We start from the raw sequence: 26,080 nt of genomic DNA, 5'->3' as shown, positions 1-26,080 counted from the left end.
TGTTTAATCTGTTGTTGGCAAGCTGTTGGGAATCACAGTCAGTATAGTGCCCCAAAGAACCTCCCAACCACAAACAGTACAGGCAAGTTAAAAAACGTCCACCATTGCCACCATGGGAAATCCAAATCCATCACTATGGGAAAACCTCTGCCACCAGTTCTCCTTTAATTGGCCCCTTACTCCTTGATGTGACAAGATGTACCTCTCACCAACTTGCACCTGCTTGTACCATTTCGGTGGGGCTCACTCTCGCCGTTGCAGGGGGGTTTCTGCCACCGATCCCCTCCCATTCCACTCACTAATAAAGCTATTACTGCCAGCTCCTCGTATCCGCCGCCGTGAAGGGCACTGCTGCCTCAGTAAAGCTCCTGCCACTAGTTCCCCACTGCTCAGACCATTGGGGGGAAGACCTGCCACCAGCCTCCCCCCAACTGGGCTCCCCACAGATCGAACATGAGGTCTGTTACTAGTCCTGGGCATCGGTGGCTCTCGGCAGCAACACTGTGAGTCAGGAAAAGGACAGGAAGCTAAAAGTGATGTATGTGAATGGGCAAAATGATAGTTTCTGAACACCTTATTTGAAAACTGGTGTATAAAAACAGGTGGTGGCATTGGCAGCCACTTATGAGGCAGGGTGAGGGTCAGCAGGAAAAATAGATAGCAAGAAGGGAGTGCTAATAATTTTAGTGTGTGTTTGCAAGAGCTGAGTTGGAGAGAGAAAGGGAGTGTGGGAGATGAGAAAACGTTATGATTGGTTGATTCTAGAGTGGGCATGTGAGAGAGCTTTGCTGGATGAGCAAAAGCTGTCAGAGAGCCAAAGAGGGCAGAAGGAGACAGGATTCCAGAGTGAAAGGATTGGGAGTGTCAAAACTCTCATCAGAGAGAGTTAAAGCTCTGTGTGAGCATAGGCAGAATGTGTTAGAGCTTCTGAGTGAAAAGACCCGGTGTTGAAAGAATTAATCAGTGTGTCATAGGGTACACAGAGAAAGTAGGGGCCTCAATAAACTGTTAGACAAAATAAAGACAGAGAGTCTGAGAGAACTACCACACTCACCTGCCACATATTGGGGCTAGAGATAAAAGCCCTTCGTGTAGTGAGGCACAAGACTAGGGCCCCTTCCACACATGTAGAATAATGCACATTCAATCCACTGTCACAATTGTTTGCAAGTTGATTTTGCACAGTAAAAACCAGCCGCAAAGTGCACTGAAGATTGATTGAAAGTGCATTATTCTACATGTGCAGAAGGGGCCTAGGAGAGACCCAGAAGCATCAAATAGTGTCAAATGTGAGGGAAGACACTTGCATGTACAACTGTATGCATGATTTGCCCAGTATCTTCCTCTACAAAAGGGATTAATCAATCAAGGATAATGGGTGAATCATACAGATATTTTTGTGCACGGTTCACAAATGATCCTTCCCAGGTAGTCCTCAGTGCTCACAGAGCTTAGGTTCCCTCAATATGAAATTCATCCTCTCTCATTTAAAAAAAAAACTGAATGGGAGCTCTGCTCTCTATTGCAGATGGAGTTGATAACAGGTCTTGAAATGCTAAAGAGTCTCAAGGTAAAACTCAGGAAAAACTGGGTGGGCAATTACTGACAAACTATACGGTGTTTAATGGAGGAGAAAAACCAGTGCAGTTAAAAAGCTCAGCTTGTGCTTCGTGTGAAAAAGCCCTCTGTGAGTTCTTCCTTTCCCCAAAGAACCATGAGGACACAAAGATTAGTAGTGCATTCCTAAGCAGAACGACACACTTTTAAACCTGATGGCTTCAATGAACTCGGGGACTCAACTGTGGGGCGGTATTTTTACAACAGTGTTTGTAACGAGATGCTGCCACCTGGTGGTCAACAACAAGATAATGTGTCTGACGAAGGGAGCTCAACGCCCCCCCCCCTACATCTTTTAAGGCGCTACTGCACTCAAATTTTGCTCTTCTACTGCAGACCAACATACCTGCCTGAAACTATGTAGTATTTTAGTCTTCGCCAAAGGTAGGTGACAGTGAAAGTATACAGGAAAGGGGGAGGCGCTAAGCTTGCTCCCTCCCATGGTGACACCAGTCACTAAAAAAAATTTCAAGCCTGCATAGATCTATTTTTGGTCACGCTGGAATGTAACAAACAGTGTACTCCTCAGCACACTAAGCTGGGAGTAAGTCCCACCGATTATATTTGTATGTACTTCTAGTAATCACATGCAGGATTGCTCTGTTAATGATGATAGCTGTTTTTTAGCTTAATGGCAATGAGTGGGCATACATACGTGGTAGCATACAGCCCTACTGTCGCACTACACCAGTTGTTTGCAGCTGGATCTTCCTATTGAGGGTTAAACCGACCCCATTGCAAATGACTGATGTAGTCCAACTCCTAATAATTACGCAAATGGAGTCCATTTTCTAAATCAGATGCCAGCTTTCAATTCCATGGTGGTCTGTTTCCGTCCCACAACAAACCCACATCTTGTCTCTCGCCAATCCTGCTGAGCTCTTCTTCCTATTTTCTGAGCCTGGTTTCCTTACTGGCTGTTGGAATAATACCAGATATTTACCTTAGGACCACCTTCCAGGAACGCTTTACTTGGCAAGAGATGGTAGACTGTCCTTTCATCCAGGTATTTTAATGGAATCACTTCTTTCACTACTCTGTCCATCAGCTCTTTCTGCATTTGCTTCAACGGCACCCCAGGAGCATGGTGAACCGAAAGGACCAAGGTGTGCACACGGATCGGCTCTACTGCACCACCAACTTCTCTGTATTCCATTGTAACCTGAGAAATTGGCCACAGATCAGATTTTTCAGAACTATTTACATGTGTGCACGGATGTATTTACTACCTTCATAGCCCGCCTTTCTTGAGGAGCCCAAGACAAATCACACAATTTAAAAAATGCAATAAGAATGTAACATGCAACTACCAATGTAACATAACTGGATTTCAAATCTAAAGAACAAGGATTTTGCAGGGTAGGGAGGGGAGGATGCCGTTTTCACTACTCACCACTTCTTCTTTAGCAGGGGTGACTTTCCCACCCCTTTGTGGAAGCAGCAGAAGTTTCACTAGTCATCAATTTAGACACTCGACTGTTCTCTGTTCCACAGAAAGATGGTAGTAGGGTTGTATATTCCTTCGCCACAGAACAAAGCATACCAGATCATCTTTGTCGTGCAACACTCTCCCTTGGTCCTAGTGCCTACCTAGCCCTGCCCCCCCCCCATTTGTTTGAAAGTTGTTCAATGAGTTATAAATACTTTTGTATCAAAGTACCATGTTCAGTAATGCACAAAATAATGGTTTTCACAAAGGCAGTGCATAAAAATGAATGATAATTCTCACATTTCTTTGGGACTATACTCTAATGCAGAAACATACAATTTTCTCAACTGCACATCAACTGACCATACTACCATTTTTCTATGGAACAGAGTACAGACTATAGCAATTTAGGGTGCACACAAGAAGAGGGTGTTTGCAGGTCCAGAGGGGAAAAAATTGCATGTAGACAAAGACTGCCAGTGTGGTGTAGAGGTTAGAATGTGAGACCGGATCTGGGAGATTCAGGTTTGAATCCCTACTGTACCATGAAAGAAGGCTGCCAGGTGACCTTGGGTCAGTCACACGTTCTCAACCTAACCTACCTCACTGGGATGTTGTGAAAATAAAATGGGGGAAGGGAGAACCATGTTAGCCACTTTAGGTCTGGTCACCTGCTTGGATGAAGTAAATAAATGAACTTCCATCTGATCTAGCCATCTCCCTGAGGCAAAGGGAGTTTATTTTTAAACAGCTGAACATTCAAACAGCTAAGCCCACTTGAAATGGCAGCGTTCCAGGAAAACGTAACCACTATAACCTGCCAAATTGCTTCAACTGGCCTGTGACTAGACTCAAGTACACATGGAGTTGTTGACAGTGCGACAGCATCTGCACGGTGTGGATAGTGCTCATTTGGGAGTCGTAGCCTTTCAACGGTTCCCGGCTTTCTAGCTGTCCGTTATTCCCCAGGGGACGCATCTCGTCCTGCCTGCTGCCATGCTTGTTCATTTGATTCTTCATGCTATTTACCAACCTGTGTTTTCCCATCTGGTCTAAGCCAGGGCAAAGTGCCGTCCCTCTCCAGAGATTTCACCTTGGCATTCAGTTTGTGCGCTAACAGGATAGTTAAGGGCATGCACTCCTCGCTTTCATCCGTGGCATAACCAAACATCAAGCCCTGCATCAGGATGCAAACAGAAAGGACCACGTTCCTCAGTTCTTTAGACAAATTTGCATTTCCACTGCATTAGAACTATTGCAAAAATGTTGTTTGGCAAACATGTCCCCCGCATCAATTCCTTCTAACTGCAGGACGCTGTGACTCAGTGACCGACAGCCTGACACAACCACTTTGGGACCAAACTAGACAGGACAGCATCTTTGTGGATGTCACAGTTCTACCATTTTAAAAAAGCTGTGAGGATCAGACCTGACCAAGTCCACAGAGCAGTGGGCTGGGATTCTCTTGCTCCGCTTCCCACATTTCATGACGTGCAAAAACAGCAGCAAAACAGCACCTGTTCCTGCACTTGAAAAGGCCTACACGGGGGAAACAAAAATGCAGGTCGTTCAGGATTGGGGCCTCACAGCATGTAAAAATGACACCGAGACATCAGGGTGATCTTTGTGGTGGTCTTGAGGACACCATCCTATCTAAGTCTGGCCGAGGCTTCTTCCTTCTCTGGAAGCGAATCCCAGGGGAGTGGAAGTGATGTCAGCAAAGGGACCACAGGATGACACCATGATGCTGGTGAGCTTGGTGAGCCCCTGCCCTTGGCTCTAAGGGGCAGCTGGCTGAGTGGGTCTCTGGGGCTCTGCAACAAAGAGCCAGACTGAGTAGGGATCCTCAAACCCAACTCTAAGCCCGGGTCTGGGGTCGGGGGGCAAATGATTGAACACAAATCCTGTGTTATCAGGCTATGCCTACTGGGTGCCATGGTGGGAGGGAGTATGGACACCTGCTGCAATCAGACTGATTCATCTTTGAGAGGGAAATCGGGAAAACAATGGGATACATCACCAGAGGAGAGTGTGGATCCAGCAAGCAAGTTTTCTGAGACTGGGGCCCTGTCTTCTGAAGGCCAGCAAGGGGGCTGGCAGACACGGGTCAAACACCCTCCCCAAATCACCTCTCAGTTTGCTTTGGGAGAAACTGAAGGAGATTTAATGGGGCCTCAAATGCTTTAGGGGGAAACAAGACATGCTTTACTTGATCTCCAGCTCCAATATCCTCATCTGTCTTTCCGGAGGAGATGGCCTCTTTAATTTCATAACATTGCTGTTCCAGGGCTATCAGCACAGTACAAGTCTTGTAATCCAGTCCTGTGAAATTAATAATAAACCATCCTAATAAGCCAATGACAGTGAACCTTTTCGAGACCAAGTGCCCAAACTGCAACCCAAAACCCACTTATTTATCGCAAAGTGCCAACACGGCAATTTAACCTGAATACTGAGGTTTTAGTTTAGAAAAAATGGTTGGCTCCAAGGCACGCATTACTTGGGAGTAAGCTTGGGGGTAGTCGGTGGCTTTGCTTTGAAGCAATCGTGCAATGCTTCAAATGGGTGAATCACGACCCTAGGAGGGTTTAGAAGCTACCCCCTTTGCCAGCAACCGAGTTTACTCCCAGGTAAAGGGTTTAGTTCTTCCCATTAAAATCAGTGGGGTTTAACAGCACTTAACAGGGTTACTTACACCTCGTGCCCTGCAGCCCAGGCCAGCCTAGATGTGAAAAACCCCCCCCCCCCCCCACACACACACACATGACGAACTCTGTGCACGTGTGCCCACAGAGGGCTCTGAGTGCCACCTCTGGCACCCTGTGCCATAAGCTTGCCACCACTGTAATAAACCATTTGCTTGTATGACATATTTGGAAACAAAATCCCACTGAAATTCATGAAACGAAAACACTTAAATGTGACCGGTGTAGCATTGGATATTGCCCAACCATTGCACCCAAGCAATCATTGGCAGCTGGAGTCTCCCATATGGACAGATTAAGTCTGAATTATTACACAGCACTTGGGAGAAATATTGAATAGTATGTAGCACAGCAGATCAAGCACCACAATTGGACTGGGCTAGGTCAGACTGCAGGTGGGAGAATTCCAAGGTTGAATGTTCTCCCAAATAAGACATTCCACACTTAGAAAACGACAGGTTATGTAAGAGATCTTGCTTCCTCCTTGGTGCTATTTTCCTACATTCAGAGAGGTTTCTATGTGGGGAGGAACACTGAAACAAGCAGTCTGAAGTGGCTGGGGTCAGGACAAGCCTTGACTTTGTATTTCAGCAACTTCCAGAACACATTTATAACATTCAGACATCCGGCTTTCTAGCCTGAAAGGAAGACTCCCAAGGCAGCTAACAAGCAAAATGAAATGTTCGTAATAAAGCACAATAAAAAGCGGCATTCACAGAAAGTACAGACATGTCTCGACAACCCTCTTTCTCTCCAGAGGCTTTGCTAAATATTCATTAAAAAAGACCGACACCCCGCAAAAGCTGCAAATTGCACATAATTGCCAGTAAAACTTACGCACAAAAGACAAATTACAAGGCCTGCAAAAAACAAAGGAAACCCTAAGATAATTTAATAATAACATTGTACGAGCAATGCTACAATTTTTAAAAAGTGTTTTTTTAAGGAAGACCACAACAGGCTTGCTTGCTTGCTTGCTTGCTTGCTTGCTTGCTTGCTTGTTTGATTGATTGATTGATTGCCCATTTGTCCTTGTGTTTCAAGGCAAAAGCATTTTCAGTTAGAACCAAAAATAAAATGCCAATTTTTTTCCCTGGTGAAGATAATAAGTTGGATGCGACCATCTTTTTTCATAGCACAAGAGGGAAGGGGAATCCCTTCTGACCCCATAGATTTGCCAGCTCCGAGTTGGGAAATTCCTCAAGATTTTGGGGTGGAGCTTGCGGACGCTGGAGCTTGGAAAGGGGAGGGACCTGAGCAGTTTCTAATGCCACAGAGGCCACCTTCCCAACTAGCCTTTTCTCCAGGGAAAGTAACCTCTGTGGTCTGAATATCAGTAATACTGGGAGATCTCCAGGTACCATCTGGAGGCTGGCAATGCTATCACCAAAAGACCATTTTGGGGACAAAAAGCCACATGGGACAAATCTACAGTGCCCCTCCTCCATCTTGTTCCAAAAGCTGGTAGGATTCAACCAATAGAAGCTCTTTAATGGGGGTTTCAGAACTAAAAAATCCCACAGTAATAATCCATTAAAAGCATGGGAAATGATAAACGTTTTTGGCTGGGGCCTAAAACTGCAAAGATTGGGCCAACTGATGTGGGGAGGGAACCGTAACTGAGCTACCATAACAGAAGGCCCTGGCCTATCCCTTGCACTCATTTGCCTCTCTTGGGAAGTTGGAAGCCAGCATGGTGTAGTGTAGTGGTTAGACTCTAACCACTACACCATGAGACTCTAACCACTACACCATGCTGGCTTCCAACTTCCCAAGAGAGTGTTTCCCAACCTTTTCGACGTCGCGGTACCCTTGGCCTTGCTCTTCATATCTCGGGATACCCTTGAGGTTCATTTGATTTTTTTTGCATTTTTAGGGGTTTTTTCCCGTTTTTGGCCTGTAGGTGGGGGGGAGTGACAAGCAGGGGGAGGGGAGGGGAGGGAAAGCAGTGTTGACAGCCTCGTTGTTTGTTTGCCTAAATTCAGCATGGATTGGGGGGATTTAAAAGGAGAGCTCCCTTTAAATCTACCCCCCCCATCCATACTGAATTTAGGCAAATAAAACAACGCTGTTTTTCAATGTTGTTTAAAGGGAGCTCATGAGGCTTCCAACGCCCCCCCCTCTTCAAAATCCATTTGATTCCGGGGGGGGGAAGGCGGTAGCATTGTCGTGGTACCCCAGGGTACCACGGAACCCTGGTTGGGAATCACTGGGTTAGAGTATGATGCAGAACATCCAGGCTTGAATACTCAATCTTCTAAGAAAGCTTGGTGGGTGACCTTGGACTAGGCACACACACTTAGCTTAATCCACCTCACAGGATTGTTAGAAGATAAAACAGAGGGGAGGAGAATGAGTCTGCAAGCGGTTGTGGGTCTCCACTGGTGAGAAAAGCAGGGCATAAATCTCTCTCTCTCTCTCTCTCTCTCTCTCTCTCTCTCTCTCTCTCTCTCTCTCTCTCTGGGACCTCTGCCAATAGGGAAACAAGCCCTGGTAGGAACTGGGGATCCAGAATTACAACTGATCTCCAGACTACAGAGATCACTTCTCCCGGAGAAAAGGGGTGCTTTGAAGGGTGACCTCTACGGCATTGTACCCCACTGAGGTCTCTTTCCTCCTCCATCCCCAAATCTCCAGGAATTTCCCAACCTGGATCTGGCAATATTCTGTTCCCGCCCCAGTCGGTGTCAGGGGAGATCTGGCAACCCTACCCACCAATGATCTTAAGTTGCTGGGCAAGTACACAGATGAGGAGATGATCCTTTAAGTGTCCGATTCCTGACCAAAAGGCAGTTTGCACTATGCCCAGTAGAAATCTATAGCCGGTGGTGCTCTTTTAGAACTGGTGACATACCTCCGCTGTACTTTAACCCTGTAAATAAGCTGCTGCTGCATTTCCTACCAGCTGGAACTTCTGAACAGTCTTTACTATGTTTCTAACAGAATAATCCTAAGCAAGTTGACCCAGTTCCACCCAGTGGGGCTTATTTCCTGGAAGGAGTTCTTAGGACTGCACTGTAAGTACAGGGAAGGCATTTTGTTCTTTGAAATGATACCCAATATTTCACACCCACGGGCACCCCTAGACATCATTCATGGATGTCTGACCAGGCTACAAAAGGAAAGGGGTTAAAATGTGCATTTTCCAACCAGTCCAGGGATGCAGTTCTTCTGGCAGTACTTTCAGAGCACATCATAGGAAGGAATCCTGGATAGGTCTACTCAGAAGTAATGGGCTCTCTCCCAGCAAAGTCCCCTTAGGATTGCAGCCTTAGAGATTCCATCTGGGTCAAACAATTTTAGAGGAAGACAAAGGCCCGCTCCCCACTCACCATAAGCTGTGGGGTCACCTCTTTATAAGACACGGGGATCCTGGACGTTCCCCACATCACCAGCGGCCACTGCGCAGCTGCCCAGAATTTGCCGCTCTCTCACCTCCTTGGCGCGCGTCAAATTAGGTCCTCTTCAAAGAGCAACTTTTTCAAAAACCTCGCGGGTGCCGCGGGGTGGTGGGGAACCTCGGCTGTTTTAGCGTGGTTGATTCGCTGTGACACACAGCTTTCCGGCCAATAAGGAAAAAGGAATCGCCATTTTGTTTAGGGAGGGTGTAATTGCCAGAAAGTGCGCTTACGCGATGACGTAGACACGGAGGCTTACATTCTACGTTTCATTGCATGCTCGTGGAAATTGAGACGTGTGCACAACGAGACTTGCCAACATTGCTCTTTTTTGCTCGAGCTACACGGCTTCGCGGCTTGGCAGCGCCCATTCACAGCAAAGTGCTGCTGAGCACGGGGTTGTCAGCGGTGGAAACCGAAACTGATTTTAACTTTCGCTTTTCCTACACAATCACCCGCCAAGCGATTTAATCACTGACGCCAGCATGTGCCGACGCCTCAAAAAAACAATGCCTCCAGCCTTATCAAAACCAACTTCTATCATCTCAGTTGACCAGCCAAAATGAAGGCCCGCCTCTCGGCCGGCCGCTAACCTCCACGCGGAATACATGACGCACACGCGTGCGCTGCTTCAATCAGAAAGCTTGATTGCCACGGGAGTCTTGCTGTAGAACCCCGTGCTATTTCCTGAAAGGTAAATGAGTGGGGAACAAATGTCTCCGTGGTCAAAAGCCGCGGAGGCTTTTCTACACGGGGTCGCTGCGGGGTTGCACTCAAAAGAGGTAAGTGGGGAGTGGCCCAAAGTATCAGTCAGTGCTGAGACTATTTAGCTTTTTCTCTCTTGCAGAGCCTTCTATTCATGCTCTTCCACTTCCCACAAGTTGTATGGGCAGGAGAGTTGGCAAGCGGAACACCACTCACCTTTGGAAGAGTCATCATAACCAATCTTCTTTAAGGTCTCCCTTACAATTTGCTGGTAGTCCACAACCGCTTTAGATGTAATTTCTCCACACAGCAAGATCATCCCCGTTTTGGCCACACATTCTGCAGGAAACAGATAGAGGGACTGAGTCAACTCTAAAATGTTACATATCAAAGACTGCGTAAGCCTCCTTCGATCCTTTCATTGGCGCATGTTACATTCTGTATGGATCATTCACGAAGACTTTAGTAGGATTCTGTGGGATGGATTCTGTGGGATGGTTTACTGTTATTAATGCAGAATTCAATAGGTTCCATAGTTAATCAACTACATTTTGTTAATCAACTACATTTGATTACTCCATAGTTAATCAACTACATTTCCATAGCTAATCAACTACATTTTAGTTGATTAACTTGAATATATAGCCTTTCTGCTTTTAACTCCACCTCTGACACTGGTAAAATATTCCAGTACTAACCAGAATTTGTGATCTTGATTTAGAAGAAGAAGAAGAAGAAGAAGAAAAAGAAGAAGAAGAAGAAAAAGAAGAAAAAGAAGAAAAAGAGGAGTAGTAGTCTGGATTTGCATCCCCCCTTTCTCTCCTGTAAAGAGACTCAAAGGGGCTTACAATCTCCTTTCCCTTCCCCTCCCCAATAAACACCCTGTGAGGTGGGTGGGGCTGAGAGAGCTCCAAAGAACTATGACTAGCCCAAGGTCACCCAGCTGGCATGTCTTGGAGTGCACAAGCTAACCTAGTTCACCAGATCAGCCTCCACAGCTCAAGTATCAGAGTGGGGAATCAAATCCGGTTCTCCACATTAGAGTGCACCTGCTCTTAACCACTACACCACGCAAGATACAGTTTGTGGTGGAGACAACATGAATAAACAAGCATAGTTCACTGCAAAGCTGAAAGTATTCATTTTCAAGCTGTGCATTGGGGAGGAGGGGAGGGGAGGGAAACTGATCTCACAGTCTCAATGATCACCCTCATTCCCATACTACAATGCATGGGGTTTGTCAGTACATGTGAACTGTTGCCACTGTCTTATTTGCCAGCAGCATTGAGGCCCCAGCTTCAAGATTGTTGGACCCACTGATGTCTTTTACTACATGTAGGGATCAAAGATTTTAAATATCACCTTCCTTGCAGAAGCTATGGAGAAGCAATGCACTGGGGGGGGGGGGTTAACAACTGCTGAACTGGATCAATGTGTGCTTCAATGCAGAAAAAAGCACAGACAAAAATTAAAGATGAAAAAGGGAAATATAACATAATAGCAGATGATCAGTTGAAGGGTTTTTTCTTCTTCTGAGCTTTTCAGAAGCTCTCATAACAATATGCAGCTTTTAAAGCAGCCTGGAAAATACATTTAGACCTTTAAAAAGGTTTTCAGATTGGTGCAGGAGTTGGATGGCGGACGGAAGAACTGAATCAAGAAACCGGTTGTAACACAGTCATTGGCCAATTTATGACAGCAATATTTGCTCGAGCGCTGTTATTTAGTTTAAATTGTACTCATTTCAAATATTTATAAACCTGTCTTTCTCCCAAACAGCTGAGACTGATTAAATATTGTTTTTCCTGTAATTAAAAATGGCAGTTCATTTTGGGGAAATAGCAGTCTCTCCCACAATCACTGTGCTCATGCTGCATCCTAACAGAGCGGGCAAATCCTCAAGAGCTCTATTTAAAGGAAGTCCTTTGTTGGTCAAGGAGGTCTACTCCACAGAAAGTGTCCTAAGGGCTACAGCCACTGTTCTGCCCCCCAAGTGAATCTGTTAGAGGTGGCCTGTACTTGGCTAGGACAGAATGGGGGAGACACAAGCCAGGTTCAACAGTTCTTACAATGGATTTATTACTGGAGAGAAGCAAGACCCTAACTCCTCCCTTGGGTCTATCTAAGTCAGAGTACTTGCTTGTCTTGAGCAGGTTTGAAGCTGTAGTGTAGACTGTGTCTTCTCTTGGTTGCTTTAGGAAAGTCCACTGTGTCTTGCTTCCTTTCAGCTCTTCCAGTCTTTTTCCAGTTCTAACTGCTGCTAAGCTTGACTTGTACTCTTTGGACCACCATATAAACATATGGACGTCACGAATATTCCGGTTTCCAACTACCCTTAACACCTCTTTCAGACTGACTGACTAGATTCACTAGAACTAAAACAGGGGATGGTTGGGTAAAGAAAGGAAACTGCCTATTGGGAAATGTCTTGAAGGGGCAGGGGCTAACTAAAATACCCAGAGAAGACTTATCAGATAACTAAAACCATCCTAACTATGGGGAAACTAAAGCTCAATGGGGAAATAACAAAAGCCTCTGTGGGGGAATGACAGCCACCAGATGCTGGAAACCCTAACACTATACCATTCTGTTCTTGTATGTATGTATGTGCTGTCAAGTTGCAGGCAACCCCTGGTGACCCCAGCAAGGGGCTTTCGAGGCAGTTGAGAAGCAGTGGTGGTTTGCCATTGCCTTCCTCTGCAGAGCCTGCCTTGGCGGTCTCCCTTCCAAGGAGCAACCCATCTTCTCTTCCCTGTTCCACTTACTACATGCTGATCCCAACTCAGACTTACCACAAGCAACCTTGGCATCTGGATCAATTTTTAGATGAGCATCAAGCACAGCATCGCTGATCTGGTCGCACATTTTATCTGGAGGGAGAGCATCAAAGAGTGAGGCGTTTTGTAGATCAACAAATTCAAGAACAACCCCACTAGACTGAGAAAAAATAGGGCACAGTTCAAGTACTATGATGTCACATGGTGTAGTAGTTAAGAACGGTGGATGCTAATCTGGAGAACCAGGTTTGAATCCCCACTCTTCCACACAAGTGGTGGACTGTAATCTGGTGAACTGGGTTTGTTTCCCCACTCCTCCACACAGAAAAATGTGCACTACGATAAATTTAAAGTTCAGTATGTTAGGCTAAGGTTATACCAATGAGTAGACGTCCTTTTAGGATGTCCTGCATCTCCCTCCACCTGTGTCACTTGACTAAAGGGGTACACAAATGTGGCAGACTTTCACCCACGAAACTGATCCAGGTCTGGTAGCACACAACTAGCACTAATGAAGTACCAAAATGGCCGGATGCTACTTCTCCCCAGGAGATCCTGGAGTATTGCAGTTGACACTTACAGGAAAGTCCTGGCTCTGATCTCTTAGCTCTCCTTGAGCTGTCTGAAAGAATGCCCTGGGATGGCTAATGACAACAGCATAATCTCTCAATGCTCCTACTTACACCAGGGAATGCGCATTACACCGGTGGTTGGACTAATCCAAAGAGTCTGTGACTCCCAAATGCCACAAAACAGATGCCATGCATCTACAAATGGCTAATTGTTTAGCACATATAAAAGACTAGCTTAGAATGTCCACTTACCTAGGGACAACAGTAAATTACTCTAGTTGGTATAACAGCATACCATCATATGTTTCACATGGTTCACTTGACCTTCTAACAAATCTTTAGGCAACAAAGGGCTTCTGTAACCCAATAATAAACTGAATATTATCTATTACTTTTTATTTACAGGACTGAACCTTAGTACAGTTCAGGGAGCAGCAGTGGTGTAGTGGCTAAGAGCAGTGGCTAAGAACAGGTGCACTCTGATCTGTAGCAACCGGGTTTGATTCCCAGCTCTGCCGCTTGAGTTGTGGAGGCTTATGCAAAACTTTATTGCTTTTGCCATAACGATAACAAAGGATTGGATCCAGTGCAGTATTTTCATGGGCAGAAGGACTTCCACCTCAGCATGAAACTTTCTCAGCCCCCCCCCCCCCCCCACTGTGGCAGCAACAAATGCCTCCTGAAATCCTATTCTGGGAGAAACCCCTTTCCCCCAAAAGCATAATTTCAAGAGGCATTTCAATCCTCTACCTGAGGAAACATTGCACTGAATTCAACTCACCAGCATTACATGAAAATGTATCTATGCACAAAGAGTGTACTGCATGGCAACTGGTTCAAATATCCCATGGTTGGTTGAACTGACTAAAAGTGTCCCAAGTCAGGCACCATTTAAAGGAAAGAAGAGCTTGAACCCCACAACAAGCCGGAGTTGTCTGTCATGTTTGAGTACAGTCATATTTGCACTGTACCCTGGAGAAAAAGTTAGAAAAGCAATAGATTTTATTTGCTAGTGTTTACGTACAATATTATTGATGCAAAAAAGTTAACCTCCTTCGGATTAGCACAAACTGAGATTTATTTTAGTAGAAATTACTTTTAAAAAATCTTCTTCCCAATATGAATTCATCTTCTATATTTAGATGAGGCTTTATTCTTTATATTGGCCCTTTTAACATCTGTTTGTTACCGCTGCCCTGGTAACATAAAGTGATTTCTAGGAGTGATTTCAAGTGATTTCAGCTTGTGACAGCAAGGCAAGAAGGAAAGGTGCAGGAGACCAGAGTTACTTCAAAAGCAGGGAGGTTCTTTATTGACAAGTGATTTCTTGGCACAGCTCAGCAAAATGGACCCCCACATGGCTGTGCATCAGCCCCTTTTATACATTTCCCCAGTAACCCAGTAAGGGGGTATAGGGCAGTCCCACCCACATAGTGCAAAAACCAGGAAGGGGGCGGTCTCCTTCCATCTAATACAGAGAAAATATCATAGAACGCCAAAGGGAGAAAACAATCCTTTTGCACATGCTGATGGGATCAGATCCCAGAGGAAAAGGTTGCAACTTCACCCGAAAAGGCTCCCGAGTGTTAGACAGAGACCAGTTTAAATGATCCAATGAATTCTTGGATCCTGAAAGTAAGGATGTGAACAGTCCAATGAGCTTCTGGATCCTGAGAGTAAAACTTCAAACAGTTCAATAGCAAAACAGGGTGACATCTTCCAACAGTCAGTCCACACCCTGAGTCCATCCTTTGTTAGTCAAAAGGCCCTTTTGTTGCTACAAATACGGACACTTGGGTGCTGGTCCAAACTGAATTCCAGGACTAACTTCCTTGAGCCTTTCACATCAGCTTTTGCAAACTGCTTTTTTTTCCGAAATGATTCGCCAGATATCTAAAATAACATTTGTAAACTTAAACATCAGAGGAGATCGTAAAGAACCTCCAATACAGGACAAGCCCATAGAAACATATAAGCAAGAGCATCCCTAAATTAACAGTCGTGTAACAAAACCTTTAAACCCAACCCTGGAGAACTCCTATTTTCTAAAAGTATAAGTAATCCTTTTTTTTTTTTTAAACATTTTTTTTAAGTAAAACACAAACCAAACACTGAGGGGCTTACATTACATCTTAAAAGGGACAAAGGCAAGAAGGAAACCATATAACATTAGCACAATCACATGTTTACGTCCTTTGCAAGCCTTATGGAGGCTTCTGAACCACACAGGTCTCTCAAGGCCCTGACATGGAGCTGGTGTAGTCATGTAACTTGACTCAAGAAAATATTTTGGCCATTTTCTTGGGTGGTAACATGTTCTGAAGCAGACAGATTTGAATTTCCCTCTTATTATGTACAAATGTTTTCCTTTGTAAAGGACTTTAGTTCTATTTATTGTCCATATAACACCCTCTCAGAAAGGAATTGGCTGAGTTCACATATAGCCTATTCCCTACTAAAAGGAAAATTCAGCTCCATGGAACTAATGTTGTTGTTTTTCAAATCACAACTGCAAATGTGTATACACAACTTTCCCTTCTTGTCCTAGTTTCAAAACCAATCTGGAAGTATTATCCACAGAACAATGGTCACAGAAAGCATTATAAAGGACCAGATGACATAGTGAACTCTGACATAATTACCAAAGGTTAGCTATATTTGTTGCAACACTTCTTCTTCTTTATCCATTTAGACCTGTCCGACTCTTGGATACTCTGCAAACCAGTCCCCTCCATGCTTCCCTGTTTGCCACAACTTCTTTCAATTGGTTGATGTTCATGCCCATACCCCTCTTAATGGTTTCCAATCAACGAGTCATTGGCCTACCCCGTTTCCATTTACCACTGACCATTCCAAGTAGCATCTCTTTTCCCAGTGTTGCAGCACAGATACGAGACATTAAGTGGCAAGGTCTGAAATTTTTAACCAACTGTATTCTAGCATGAGTCAGGTTGCCCTTTTTCAGTGTAGACATGTTTCAACTTGCCCGTCTGAAATCATACCATAAAATCCTACCCCTACAGATGTTTGATTTACTGGGCTGATAAGAACACAGGGTGGAAAATCAGCCTTCTGCTAGAGTTGCCAGGTCTCCTCTGGTTACTGGCACGGGTGTAGGGTGGGGGTAGGTTTGCTAGCTCCAGGTTGGGAAACTCATGGAGATTTGGGGAGGACAGGGACCTCAGTGGGGTATAATCCCACAGAGTCCACTCTCCAAAGCACCTGTTTTCTCCAGGCCGCAGAGGTCTGCAACTTGCGGCTCTCCAGATGTTCATGGACTACAATTCCCATCAGCCCCTGTCAGCATGGCCGATTGATCCGTGTAGTGTGTGGATGAGCTGCAATTTTGGGAGATTGCCAAGTCCTGCCTAGATGCTGGCATCTCTACTTCATTCAGAGATTCACATCTGAGCAGACAGATCAGGGGCAGCAGGACTGATCCCCACCCTACGAACTGCAACACTGATATTAAAAATAACCAAAGCTATCTGAATTATTAGAGAGGAAGAGAGACAAACATCTTAATGGTTGGAATGCTTTTCAGTCTGTCAGAAACTGGAGCCTGTGAAAGGCATAGATACAAGGGGGCCGGGGAATGCGCATTGCACCGGGCACGCGTCTGGGGAGGGCAACAAAAATTTTAGGTTTGTTTTTTGTATTTTTAGTGTTTCTCAGTTTTTGGCCTGCAGGGGGCGCAGTTTTTAGGCTAGCAGCACCAAAATTTCAGGGAGTTTTTGGGGGACCGTCCAGATGATACCACCCAAGTTAGGTAAGTTTTGGTTCAGGGGGTCCAAAGTTATGGACTCCCAAAGGGGGTGCCTCGTTCCCCATTGTTTCCAATAGGAGCTAATAGGAGATGGGGGCTATACCTTTGAGAGTCCGTAACATTGGACCCCCTGAACCAAACTTCACCAAACCTGGCTGGTATCATCAGGAGAGCCTCCTAAAGATACCTTGAAATTTTGGTGCTGCTATCCTAAAAACTGCACCTGAAAACTGAAAGAACACTAAAAAATACAAAAAACACATAGGGAGGCAGCAAAACTCAGATTTTGCACTGGACTCCATTTTCCCGAGCTATGCCTCTGATTAAGTTACATGTTGTATATCAAAGAGGAAATGTGCTGCCGAGGGCTACTCACCAGAATGTCCTTCAGCAACAGATTCAGATGTGAATAGAAATCTCTTCTCTTTCTTTGTTGTGCTGGACGACATGTTCCTCGATAACAAGAACAACACGAAGAAAATCTTCCTAGAAAGAGAACTGATGTAAGGAAAGATTTTCAGCAAGTAGATTCAGAACGCATGCGGGGAAATGAAAAGAAATATGTCAGGGAAACAATGTTTGGCTCCGCTATGTGAACTGCTGACTTAACTCTTTCAGGGTCAAAGTCTAAGATTTAAAACTGCTCTGAATATCACCCCTCTCGACATTCTCGGTGCTCCATGCCTCTTTGGCATCTATCCAAGACAAGCTTTGTAATCAGCATCTGCTGCCGTATATAGCTGGAAAAAAAAGTTATATACTTGCAAGAAAAAATGCCATGCCTCCCTTCAGTTCTAGGCAATTATGTTGTCCCTTTTGGTTTGGCACTTGGAAATAATGTTGTGGTTATGCACTGACATGATACCAACACCACCCCTCCCAAGTTTTGCCCATTTTCCAACCTGTGAAGCACTGTGGGGGTTGAGGAAAATGTCCTACTAAGTTACAGTCATATGGGCTAGCAGACTGCAATAAGGAGAGAGAAGAAAAAAAGCATTCCCTACTCTCTTTTGTTAACACACGCTCTGTCCAATGAGGCAGGAAGTTCAATTTTGCCTAATTCCCACACTGACTCTTGGAATCAGCATTCCCAGAAAGAGAGTGACAGGCTGCTAGAGAGAGCTCAATGGGAAAGTCCTGCCTCACTCAGCGCCCTCTGGTGACCCATCACCGGATCCAACCAAAAAGGACAGCAATACTATATTGGCAGTGGAAAGAACCGGTAAGTCACAGTTGACTTATGCCAACCCTAGGGTTTTCAAAGCAAGATACATTTGGAGGTGGTTTGCCATTGCCTGACTCTACATGGACTGAGAGAGTTCTAAGAGAACTGTTACACAGTTATTAACAGAGGATTGTTGAAAGAATATGTTTCAGGATATGTTTTTGAGCTCCAGATGGTTGGCCCTTGTATAAAAGTGGAGAGATTTGATTACTCCAAGTGATGCATGTGTGAATGGGCCATGGCAGATCCAGTGTCACAGACAGTATCCCTCTTCTCCTTCCCTCAAGCACAATGGTTTCCAGTAGAATCAGGTCTCACAGCTGTCCAGATTACAGAAACCCAGGAGTTCTCAAGCTCTGAGTCAGAACCCAAAATGAATTGTGAAGCCAGACAAGACGACAACAGATAGAGCAAACAAATAGGACAGTGGTGGCAAACCTAAGGCACGTGTGCCAGAGGTGGCGCTCAGAGCGCTCTCTGTGGGCATGCATGCACAGAGTTCATCATGTGGGGGGCAGAAAATCAGCCCCTGCCACACACACACATCTAGGCTTGTCTGGGCCTCTGGGCACAAAGTGCGCGCACGGCAGTGAGCAGGGAGGACTCGACTGGCGGACCTGGTACCTGTGCTCTGGGTGGCTGCTACCCAAAGTGGGGGCAGAGCAGAGGAGGTTGAGATACTAGAGAGGTGCAGAGCGGAGCCAACCATTTTTTCTAAACTAAAACCTCAGTATTCAGGTTAAATTGCTATGTTGGCACTTTGCAATAAATAAGTGGGTTTTGGGTTGCAGTTTGGGCACTCGGTCTCGAAAAGGTTAGCTATCACTGAAATAGGAAGACAAGTAGAATTTGGGAGGCTCCATAGCAAATTTGGATTGGCCTTTGCTTAATATCCAAAATCAGTGTGCAATACATCCTGTTGCTTAGTATGCAATGTATTATGAGTATTTGCCTATGTGTTGTCAAGATTGGGCCTTTTTACTGTTTTTTTTCCTGGAGATATTGATAAGAGGAATTAATTCTCATAAACTGATGTGGATTTGAACAAGGTGGAAACTGATAAAGGACATGCCGAAAGTAGCCAGTATTATTCCGCAGCTAGCACTATTTATATTTTTCCTTCCTTTTTTGCACCAGTTATGCAGATGTTGATTAGACAGATTGTTCATTTAATTTCATTTCATTTTAACCTTTAATGGCATATAAGACAGATAGTTCTTTTTATTGTGAGATTTGTATCTTCACCTTCTACCACCAGGTGAAGATTTTTTTTTGTTCCATTCGGCACTCACTCACCAATCCCTCCTTCCTAACCAATATTTTATGTTTTGTATGTTTAACTGTGTTTTAGAATTCTTTTTAAAGTTGTTTTAATAAGGGATGTTTGGAGCAGGGTTTGTTTTAATGGTTTTATAATGTCTTAAATTGTTAGCTGCCTGGGCAGCCCTTGTAAGGGCGGCAAGGTGGGATTTACATTTTATAAATAAATAAAATATCTGTTCCATTTTTATTTTTTAACAACCTGAACAGGAGTTCTAGGGTATGTGAAAGCATGTTTGAATAGCCTTAATAAAGAATATTGCTTTCGTGGCTTTTGTTGGGTGGTAGTGAGGAAGTTGATTTGGACCAAGGTAACCCCTTCTCTCTTGAGCTCAGCTGCTTCGAGCTCTGGTCCCGTGCTGGATTTACTTATAGACTTGGAAGGTTGAAGCCTATGGCCTCAAAATCTAGGAGGCCTCCAGCCAAGGTGTATAATATTTTTGATAGTGTCATAGGCCTTCCTTACACATGCTGTCATAACACACTGTAGTCTCTAAACAACCCTTCAGTAATTTCCCTTGCACTCCATTTCAGAATAATACTTTCTTAAACCAATAACTCAACACTACCACTGATTTCTGTGTTGATTTTGTCCTTCCAGGACTTCACTGAAGTGGACCCCATTTTGTAAGAATGCCCCTTCATGTTTTCCTTTCTAATAAATGGGCAGTTCAAAAGTTATCTAAAGTTATTTTTGCAACTTCAATCAAAATTGCCTAAATATTTGTCAGACACTAGGTGGGAGATACATGCAAAAGTCACAGAAGCCAAGCTATTTGGGAAAGTTATGGCGCTATCACTGATGCCTTCTGTACTCTGCTGTTAATGGGAAGGCTTCAAGCTAACAATCTTTTACAGAAAAGGGAAGAATTTGTGTTTATGCTGCATTTTTGACCCCTTGGGCTGGATCATTTTCACAGGGTCAGCAAACCCATCCAGAAATTAGAACTGTAACTGGTTTGTTCCACACAATCTAAATAAAATGTAATGGGAAGGGATTCCACACAGCTTCCTTCCCAAGACATCCTCAGGATGCCTAATTTTAGCTCAAGGTATCTTTTTTGGAGAACAACTCAAAGAGCACTTTCCCCCCTAAGGTGCCTGCAACACATCTCCTGCCTGGCTGTGCAGAATGCAGAGCTCAGGAGACATCTTACGTTTCCCACCCAACCATTTTGCCCCCTAGTCAGTTTCACCCTCAGCTTGTGCCCAACATTTTGTGTGCAGCTGAAGGGATTCTCCCTGCTGCCATTTGCTGAAGGTTGTCCCAGGACGTTTGCTTCACAGGCACTGATCCGGGAAGCCGGATCACAGGCACAGGCACTGATCCGGGAAGCCGAAGTTGGTCCATGGAGCGCAGGTGTACCCAGTGCTTCTCTATGGGAGATATGCTGTCAATGTCAGGAAGTTGGTCCATGGAGCGTAGGTGTACCCAGTGCTTCTCTATGGGAGATATGCTGTCAATGTCAGGAAGTTGGTCCATGGAGCGCAGGTGTACCCAGTGCTTCTCTATGGGAGATATGCTGTCAATGTCAGGAAGTTGGTCCATGGAGCGCAGGTGTACCCAGTGCTTCTCTATGGGAGATATGCTGTCAATGTCAGGAAGTTGGTCCATGGAGCGTAGGTGTACCCAGTGCTTCTCTATGGGAGATATGCTGTCAATGTCAGGAAGTTGGTCCATGGAGCGCAGGTGTACCCAATGCTTCTCTATGGGAGATATGCTGTCAATGTCAGGAAGTTGGTCCATGGAGCGCAGGTGTACCCAGTGCTTCTCTATGGGAGATATGCTGTCAATGTCAGGAAGTTGGTCCATGGAGCGCAGGTGTACCCAGTGCTTCTCTATGGGAGATATGCTGTCAATGTCAGGAAGTTGGTCCATGGAGCGTAGGTGTACCCAGTGCTTCTCTATGGGAGATATGCTGTCAATGTCAGGAAGTTGGTCCATGGAGCGCAGGTGTACCCAGTGCTTCTCTATGGGAAATATGCTGTCAATGTCAGGAAGTTGGTCCATGGAGCGCAGGTGTACCCAGTGCTTCTCTATGGGAGATATGCTGTCAATGTCAGGAAGTTGGTCCATGGAGCGCAGGTGTACCCAGTGCTTCTCTATGGGAGATATGCTGTCAATGTCAGGAAGTTGGTCCATGGAGCGCAGGTGTACCCAGTGCTTCTCTATGGGAGATATGCTGTCAATGTCAGGAAGTTGGTCCATGGAGCGTAGGCGTACCCAGTGCTTCTCTATGGGAGATATGCTGTCAATGTCAGGAAGTTGGTCCATGGAGCGCAGGTGTACCCAGTGCTTCTCTATGGGAAATATGCTGTCAATGTCAGGAAGTTGGTCCATGGAGCGCAGGTGTACCCAGTGCTTCTCTATGGGAGATATGCTGTCAATGTCAGGAAGTTGGTCCATGGAGCGCAGGTGTACCCAGTGCTTCTCTATGGGAGATATGCTGTCAATGTCAGGAAGTTGGTCCATGGAGCGCAGGTGTACCCAATGCTTCTCTATGGGAGATATGATGTCAATGTCAGGAAGTTGGTTCATGGAGGGCAGGTCAACCCAACGAGTTTATATCGTTATAAATGAATTTGTTTCCCATAAATGAAAAGGGAAAACAAGTTCTTTTATGACGATTGCAACTCGTTATAAATATGCTGTGCGGAATGAGCCACAGGATGTTTTGGAGGACACTGATTCACAGGCTCGCCATGAGCTGCAAGCGACTCGACGGCACTTTATGCACCACACGCACATTTTAATGAAGGTCATAAGGCATCGTCTTCCGTTCTTTGGACCATCCCGATGGCTTCTTCTCTCTCACCTCAGCTGGTCCTGCCCCTCTTTCGCTTGGCACCCCCCGTTTCTTTCCCTCAACCGCCCAAGAGCGCTCAGAATAAGCTCCGACCAGCCCCGAGGCCCAAAGAAAGGCGGCCTCGATGGGGCGAAGGCGGAGCTCGCCCTCCTCCTCCTCCTCCTCCTCCTCCTTGCCGGGGAGGCGCAGTCGGCTGTCTTTCGCCACATGCCTGCCAGAAGATGGCTGAAGCCGGCGATCCCGTGGCCGGCCCGGCCCCGCCGCCGCCGCTACTCCTGGGCCGCGGCAGGCCCGTGGGCGAGCTGGGCGGCGGCACTCAGGCCTCGTCGCAACGGCTCCTGGCCTACAGCGACGCGCTGCTCTCCATCATCGCCACCGTCATGGTGAGTGGGCCGCGCCGGAGCCGGGCTGGGGGCTGCCTTCCCGGCTTGAGGGGCGGCGCTCAGTCCGTCCAAACAGCGGCGGAACCGGGAAGCTGCTGGCACAGCTGGGGTTTTAACACTCAAAAGCCAAAGTCACCACATTCGCATGTAGGGCAGTTGGGATCCCGCCCTCTCCCCGGCCAAATGCAGCAGGCGTGAGGGGATCTAAACTGCTTGGCATTTTCTGTCAGGCAGCTACCCAGCTGGTTGTCCACTGTCCAGAGCTCTTAAAAATGACAGAAACGTGTTGCTGCTTTTCTGAGCATATGCAGAGTGCTTTTGTTTGCCACTGAGTGGCCGTGGTGGCAGCAACGTGGGAGACCTGTAGAGCCTTGAAAGGTGACAGTGTTTTATTCCAGTTCCTCCTTGAGCCGGCTGAAGCAGAGGTGGGATCCAGCAGGTTCTCACAGGTTCCCGAGAGTAGGTTACTAATTGTTTGTGTGTGCCGAGAGGGGGTTACTAATTGGTGATTTTGCCACGTGATTTTTGCCTTTGAAGCTACTCTCCTCCCCTGCTGGCAGGCAGCTGCACATTGTGAACTTGAAGCAGTCTAGCAGGAGGTGCAATGCGCGGTAGCCCTTCCGCGCCACGTCCATTCGTTTCCTGCCCAAGGACCAGAGCATCAGCTGCGTCCTTGCCACAGCCCCGCCCAGCAATGCCCCGCCCCAGAATGCCTGGCCACGCCCCCATCATGCCCCACCCAGCCCCATTGGCGCTACGCCACTGTTTGAATCCCACCCCCATGGGAACCTGTTACTAAAATTTTTGGATCCCACCACTGGGCTGAAGCCTCCTGCTTCAGATTGCATTAAAATTGCTGAATAAAAATAAACAGCAGCCTGGTGGCACCTGAAAGACTAACAATGTTTTATTCCAGTTCATACTCGAGTGGGCTGAAATCTCCTACTTCAGATTTAATTTAGACTGCTGAATAAAAATAAACAGCAGCCTGGTGGCACCTGAAAGACTAACAATGTTTTATTCCAGTTCATACTCGAGTGGGCTGAAATCTCCTACTTCAGATTTAATTTAGACTGCTGAATAAAAATAAATGGCAGCCTGGTTGCACCTGAAAGACTAACAACTTTTTATTCCAGTGCAAGCTTTGGTGTCCTAGGACTCTCCTCTTCAAATAGGAAAACATGAACTGGAAGAACATGTTGATACTCTTTGAAGTGCTGCTGGATTCCTGCTTGTTTTTAACACAACAAAGATTGCGGGCTGGAGCCTCCTACTTCAGATTGTATTAAAATTGCTGCATAAAAATAAACAACAGCCTGGTGGCGCCTTAAAGACTAAAAACGTTTTATTCCAGTGGAAGCTTTTGTGTCCTAGGACTCTCCTCTTCAAACATGAAAGCATGAACTGGAAGAACATGTTGATACTGAGCTGCTGGATTCCTGCTTGTTTTGAACACAACAAAGTTTACACCAGTAATCTCATCCTGTGGCACCACCATTAAACTTGAAGACTTAAATAAAAAGATGCGGTCCCAGACCCTCTCTTCTGAAGAAATTAAACATTATTGTAGAATAAGGATATTACTCACTAGTTCCCTTGCTTTGTACCAGCCGCAGCTTTGCACATGATCACGTTTGTTCAAGTCAACATTCATTAATCTTGGTGCTGTATTTACACTCCCTAAAGCCAATTAGGATCCCTACTTCATCTAGAAACATGATTTCCTTTTACTCCTTTTGGTATCGCAGTGTACACAATCTGTGGACATATCTTTGATTTTAACCTCCTTGGGGCGTAGACATTATACTTTTGCATACAATGTGCTGCCAAAATACTGCTTTTTCAGTTGGTTTTGTATCCTGGCCTTGCAGAGTGACGTTGCATATGCACAACAGTCCTGTAAAGTAGATTAGGCTACAAGAGCGCAACTGCTTTGAGATCATCCTTTGAGAATTATGATGCATTGATACTCGAATTGGACCTCATTGGTCCAAGTTTAGGATTTTATTCACAATATAACATGCCTACTCTGTTGATGGGGCCAATTATTAATACTAAAGCCATTGAACACTTTGAAAACATGTATTGTCGAAGGCTTTCACGGCCGGAATCACTGGGGTGCTGTGTGGTTTCCGGGCTGTATGGCCATGTTCTAGCAGCATTCTCTACTGACTTTTCGCCTGTATCTGTGACATTTTTAAACAATTATCCTAAATGGTTGCTGAGGCTTTCTTCATTATTAAAGTGAATGTTCTTAGCTCATGGTTCAAAACCTGTCTCTCAATTGTGCTTCTTTTTGCCATCAGAATAGTTAGGTTGTCATTAGTAGAACTTAGCAGGCCGGAGGCTGTGGGCTAAGGCACCAATGCGGTGCTGGCCAGCCATTCCCATAGAGGCTTCCCAGAGGTGAGGGGAGGCTTGCAATGTGAAAAAATAGAGAGGCCATGAAGAGTTTCTGCCCGGAGCCCCTTGGGGATAGGGTGGGGTAGGTAGGTAGGTAGGTAGGTAGGTAGGTAGGTAGGTAGGTAGGTAGGTAGGTAGGTAGGTAGGTAGGTAGGTAGACAGGTAGACAGACAGACAGATAGACAGATAGACAGAATCCAGAATCCTCTGAAGATGCCAGCCGCAGATGCATGCGAAACGTCAGGAGAGAATGCTGCTAGAACACGGCCATACAGCCTGGAAACCACACAGCACCCCATTTTGAAAACAATTTGCTGCCACCCTTTAACTGCTCTTGTTATAAGTTAGGGCAGGGTGGCTAAAGCATGTGAAAACAGCATTATGAATCTGTTCAAACATCCCTAAAAACCTTTCAGATGGCTTTCACTTGCCTCAAACATTCTTTTCCTTATGTTGTTTTAGGGTAATACACTTATAATTTTACTGATGGGTCAGAATCCTCTCTACGCTATTGGGGTTTGCTTAATTACATTTAGAGTTTTGGATGAAGATCTCTAGGTTGATTGAATAAATGAAATTTTTAATGTTTTAACCATAGGCCGTAACATAATGTAAACGTCAGATATAGACACACACACACACACACACACACACACATTCCATAAATAAATAATATTAAAATGTATCAAAATACAAATATAAACTATAAATCCCATCCAATCACTAATTAAAATATGCCCAGTACTCAACACAGCTTTTAAAGCTATGGTTTAAATGCCTCCTATTAAGTGGAGGATATGAACTTTTTCATAATTTTAATAGACAAAAACTTAACAATAGTCATTTGAAAAGTAACATGACGGAGTGCATTTGCCAGTAAAATTTTAATGCATTCCTTATCAGAACCTCAAATCTCTAGGATGGTAATTTAGAAGAGATAAAAGTTGAAGATCTGCCTTTCTAACGTTTTCTT

At 45.3% G+C, this 26,080-nt stretch overlaps 2 protein-coding genes across 3 annotated transcripts in view; one reads left to right on the top strand and one right to left on the bottom strand.

Moving 5' to 3' along the window:
• LOC125436570 overlaps positions 1–22,446 on the bottom strand; it is a 27,648-nt gene extending 5,202 nt beyond the window's left edge. The window contains exons 1-7 of one of the 2 annotated variants that reach the window (XM_048503701.1): positions 20,729–22,445; positions 17,346–17,455; positions 12,647–12,724; positions 10,071–10,193; positions 5,256–5,368; positions 4,080–4,223; positions 2,561–2,779 (exon numbers count right to left, since the gene is read on the bottom strand). In XM_048503701.1, the coding sequence (XP_048359658.1) occupies positions 2,561–2,779; positions 4,080–4,223; positions 5,256–5,368; positions 10,071–10,193; positions 12,647–12,724; positions 17,346–17,455; positions 20,729–22,053 (2,112 nt within the window). In that variant the 5' untranslated portion in view covers positions 22,054–22,445. Of the gene's footprint in view, positions 1–2,560; positions 2,780–4,079; positions 4,224–5,255; positions 5,369–10,070; positions 10,194–12,646; positions 12,725–17,345; positions 17,456–20,728 lie in introns of both variants that reach the window. The other variant, XM_048503702.1, reaches the window with a different exon arrangement.
• TMEM175 (transmembrane protein 175) overlaps positions 22,416–26,080 on the top strand; it is a 20,668-nt gene continuing 17,003 nt past the window's right edge. The window contains exon 1 of the mRNA XM_048503704.1: positions 22,416–22,704. Coding sequence (XP_048359661.1) covers positions 22,543–22,704 — 162 coding nt within the window. The 5' untranslated portion in view covers positions 22,416–22,542. The remainder of the gene's footprint in view (positions 22,705–26,080) is intronic.

This window comes from Sphaerodactylus townsendi, linkage group LG07 (assembly GCF_021028975.2).
Source record: "Sphaerodactylus townsendi isolate TG3544 linkage group LG07, MPM_Stown_v2.3, whole genome shotgun sequence".
Taxonomy (NCBI): domain Eukaryota; kingdom Metazoa; phylum Chordata; class Lepidosauria; order Squamata; family Sphaerodactylidae; genus Sphaerodactylus; species Sphaerodactylus townsendi.
This window is presented reverse-complemented; position numbering and strand designations above follow the sequence as displayed.